At 62.1% G+C, this 4,176-nt stretch overlaps 2 protein-coding genes across 2 annotated transcripts; one reads left to right on the plus strand and one right to left on the minus strand.

The window, feature by feature from the left end:
• The first annotated feature begins 519 nt into the window (after window positions 1–519).
• LOC138368745 (collagen alpha-2(I) chain-like) lies at window positions 520–1,150 on the plus strand. The gene is made up of 2 exons (XM_069331467.1): window positions 520–1,068; window positions 1,118–1,150. The coding sequence occupies exons 1-2, from the start codon at window positions 520–522 to the stop codon at window positions 1,148–1,150; spliced, it is 582 nt and encodes a 193-aa protein (XP_069187568.1).
• Window positions 1,147–3,061, minus strand: LOC138368750 (collagen alpha-1(I) chain-like). The gene is made up of 3 exons (XM_069331470.1): window positions 2,982–3,061; window positions 1,314–2,847; window positions 1,147–1,173 (listed from the first exon to the last, which is right to left on the minus strand). The coding sequence occupies exons 1-3, from the start codon at window positions 3,059–3,061 to the stop codon at window positions 1,147–1,149; spliced, it is 1,641 nt and encodes a 546-aa protein (XP_069187571.1).
• Between the last annotated feature and the right edge of the window lie 1,115 nt (window positions 3,062–4,176).

A 4,176-nucleotide genomic window follows, 5' to 3' on the forward strand; every position in this document is an offset into this window, starting at 1 on the left:
AGCAGTGCTCAACCCCCGCAAGCACAACTAGGTGAATACACAAACACACCAAACTCGTCTCTAATTTATTTCATAATTTGTTTTGGGGGGGGGGGCGGGGGGAGATAGAGATTGGAAATATCTTTAAGAAACAGGAGTACATAAGTTCCTTCTATACACACAACTGGACAACCAGTAATGCTTCCCATTTCTTTTGGTGCGTTTCCGGGCAGTCGCCGCTCAACTGGACCAACGGGACCTGCAGGACTAACGGGACCAACGGGGCCTGCAGGACTAACGGGACCAACGGGACCTGCAGGACTAACGGGACCAACGGGACCTGCAGGACAAATGGGACCAACGGGGCCTGCAGGACTAACGGGACCAACGGGACCTGCAGGACTAACGGGACCAACGGGACCTGCAGGACAAATGGGACCAACGGGGCCTGCAGGACTAACGGGACCAACGGGACCTGCAGGACTAACGGGACCAACGGGGCCTGCAGGACTAACGGGACCAACGGGACCTGCAGGACTAATGGGACCAACGGGACCAGCAGGACTAACGGGACCAACGGGACCAGCAGGACTAACGGGACCAACGGGACCAGCAGGACTAACGGGACCAACGGGACCAGCAGGACTAACGGGACCAACGGGGCCTGCAGGACTAACGGGACCAACGGGGCCAGAAGGACTAACGGGACCAACGGGGCCTGCAGGACTAACGGGACCAACGGGGCCTGCAGGACTAACGGGGCCTGCAGGACTAACGGGACCAACGGGACTAGCAGGACTAACGGGACCAACGGGGCCTGCAGGACTAACGGGACCAACGGGGCCTGCAGGACTAACGGGACCAACGGGGCCTGCAGGACTAACGGGACCAACGGGGCCTGCAGGACTAACGGGACCAACGGGGCCTGCAGGACTAACGGGACCAACGGGACTAGCAGGACTAACGGGACCAACGGGACCAGCAGGACTAACGGGACCAACGGGACCAGCAGGACTAACGAGACCAACGGGACCAGCAGGACTAACGGGACCAACGGGGCCTGCAGGACTAACGGGACCAACGGGACCAGCAGGACCAACAGGGCCTGCAGGACTAACGGGACCAACGGGGCCTGCAGGACTACCGGGACCAACGGGGCCTGCAGGACTAACGGGACCAACGGGGCCTGCAGGACTAACGGGACCAACAGGACTAATGGGACCAGCAGGACTAACGGGACCAACGGGACCAGCAGGACTAACGGGACCAACGAGACCTGCAGGACTAACGGGACCAACGGGGCCTGCAGGACCAACGGGACCAGCAGGACTAACGAGACCAACGGGACCAGCAGGACTAACGGGACCAACGGGGCCTGCAGGACTAACGGGACCAACGGGACCTGCAGGATTAACGGGACCAACGGGACCAGCAGGACTAACGGGACCAACGGGGCCTGCAGGACTAATGGGACCAACGGGACCAGCAGGACTAACGGGACCAACGGGGCCTGCAGGACTAACGGGACCAACAGGACTAATGGGACCAGCAGGACTAACGGGACCAACGGGACCAGCAGGACTAACGGGACCAACGAGACCTGCAGGACTAACGGGACCAACGGGGCCTGCAGGACTAACGGGACCAACGGGACCAGAAGGACTAACGGGACCAACGGGACCAGCAGGACTAACGGGACCAACGAGACCTGCAGGACTAACGGGACCAACGGGGCCTGCAGGACTAACGGGACCAACGGGACCAGAAGGACTAACGGGACCAACGGGACCAGCAGGACTAACGGGACCAACGGGGCCTGCAGGACTAACAGGACCAACGGGGCCTGCAGGACTAACGGGACCAACGGGACCAGCAGGACTAACGGGACCAACGGGACCAGCAGGACTAACGGGACCAACGGGGCCTGCAGGACTAACGGGACCAACGGGGCCTGCAGGACTAACGGGACTAACGGGACCAGCAGGACTAACGGGACCAACGGGACCAGCAGGACTAACGGGACCAACGGGACCAGCAGGACTAACGGGACCAACGGGGCCTGCAGTACTAATGGGACCAACGGGACCAGCAGGACTAACGGGACCAACGGGACCAGCAGGACTAACGGGACCAACGGGGCCTGCAGGACTAACGGGACCAACGGGGCCTGCAGGACTAACGGGACCAACGGGGCCTGCAGGACTAACGGGACCAACGGGGCCTGCAGGACTAACGGGACCAACGGGACCAGATGGACTAATGGGACCAACGGGACCACCAGGACTAACGGGACCAACGGGACCAGATGGACTAATGGGACCAACGGGACCAGAAGGACTAATGGGACCAACGGGACCAGCAGGACTAACGGGACCAACGGGACCAGCAGGACTAACGGGACCAACAGGACTAATGGGACCAACGGGACCAGCAGGACTAACGGGACCAACGGGACCAGCAGGACTAACGGGACCAACGGGACCAGCAGGACTAACGGGACAAACGGGGCCTGCAGGACTAACGGGACCAACGGGGCCTGCAGGACTAACGGGACCAACGGGGCCTGCAGGACTAACGGGACCAACGGGACCAGCAGGACTAACGGGACCAACGGGACCAGCAGGACTAACGGGACCAACGGGACCAGCAGGACTAACGGGATTAATAGGACTAATGGGACCAACGGGACCAGCAGGACTAACGGGACCAACGGGACCTGCAGGACTAACGGGACCAGAAGGACTAACGGGACCAACGGGACCAGCAGGACTAACGGGACCAGCAGGACTAACGGGACCAACGGGGCCTGCAGGACTAATGGGACCAACGGGGCCTGCAGGACTAACGGGACCAACGGGGCCTGCAGGACTAACGGGACCAACAGGGGACTCTTACAACACGACGCCCAACGGGTCGAGATTCAATTTCAGCAAAATAATATTGGCTCTCCCTCACAGACACAACTCAAAGCTGTTCTGTGTGTGATTATTGCTTCCTCTCACGGCTCCCACTTCTCCAGGTCTGCTGCAACCAGTTCCAGGGCCACACTACCATCCACCACCAGGGCCACACCACTATCCATCACCAGGGCCACACTACCACCCACCAGGGCTACACCACCAGCAATCACCAGGGCCACACCACTATCCATCACCAGGGCCACACTACCACCCACCAGGGCCACACTACCACCCACCAGGGCCACACCACCACCCACCACCAGGGCCACACCACCAACCACCAGGGCAACACCACCACCCACCACCAGGGCCACACCACCACCCACCAGGACCATACCACCACCAACCACCAGGACCACACCACCACCAACCACCAGGGCCACACCACCACCCACCAGGGCCACACCACCACCCACCAGGGCCACACCACCACCCACCAGGACCATACCACCACCAACCACCAGGGCCACACCACCACCAACCACCAGGGCCACACCACCACCCACCAGGACCATACCACCACCCACCACCAGGGCCACACCACCACCAACCACCAGGGCCACACCACCACCCACCAGGACCATACCACCACCAACCACCAGGGCCACACCACCACCCACCAGGGCCACACCACCACCAACCACCAGGGCCACACCACCACCCACCAGGACCATACCACCACCCACCACCAGGGCCACACCACCACCCACCAGGACCATACTACCACCAACCACCAGGGCCACACCACCACCAACCACCAGGGCCACACCACCACCCACCAGGACCATACCACCACCAACCACCAGGGACACACCACCACCCACCAGGACCACACCACCACCAACCACCAGGGCCACACCACCACCCACCAGGACCATACCACCACCAACCACCAGGGCCACACTACCACCCACCAGGACCATACCACCACCCACCACCAGGGCCACACCACCACCCACCAGGACCATACCACCACCAACCACCAGGGCCACACCACCACCAACCACCAGGGCCACACCACCACCAACCACCAGGGCCACACCACCACCAACCACCAGGGACACACCACCACCCACCAGGACCACACCACCACCAACCACCAGGGCCACACCACCACCCACCAGGACCATACCACCACCCACCACCAGGGCCACACCACCAACCACCAGGGCAACACCACCACCCACCACCAGGGCCACACCACCACCCACCAGGACCATACCACCACCAACCACCA

The sequence above is a fragment of the Procambarus clarkii genome, chromosome 3 (genome assembly GCF_040958095.1).
Source record: "Procambarus clarkii isolate CNS0578487 chromosome 3, FALCON_Pclarkii_2.0, whole genome shotgun sequence".
NCBI lineage: Eukaryota > Metazoa > Arthropoda > Malacostraca > Decapoda > Cambaridae > Procambarus > Procambarus clarkii.

Excerpts from the sequence above, each read along its gene's own strand:
- LOC138368745 (XM_069331467.1), top strand. The coding sequence starts at position 520 with ATGGGACCAACGGGACCAGCAGGACTAACGGGACCAACGGGACCAGCA. Across the intron at positions 1,069-1,117 it reads TAACGGGACCAACGGGACCA|GACTACCGGGACCAACGGGG; the intron begins GCAGGACCAACA and ends CGGGGCCTGCAG.
- LOC138368750 (XM_069331470.1), bottom strand. The coding sequence starts at position 3,061 with ATGGATAGTGGTGTGGCCCTGGTGGTGGATGGTAGTGTGGCCCTGGAA. Across the intron at positions 2,848-2,981 it reads GACCTGGAGAAGTGGGAGCC|TCCTGCAGGCCCCGTTGGTC; the intron begins GTGAGAGGAAGC and ends TGGTCCCGTTAG. Across the intron at positions 1,174-1,313 it reads CTGCTGGTCCCGTTGGTCTC|TCCTGCAGGCCCCGTTGGTC; the intron begins GTTAGTCCTGCT and ends TGGTCCCGTTAG.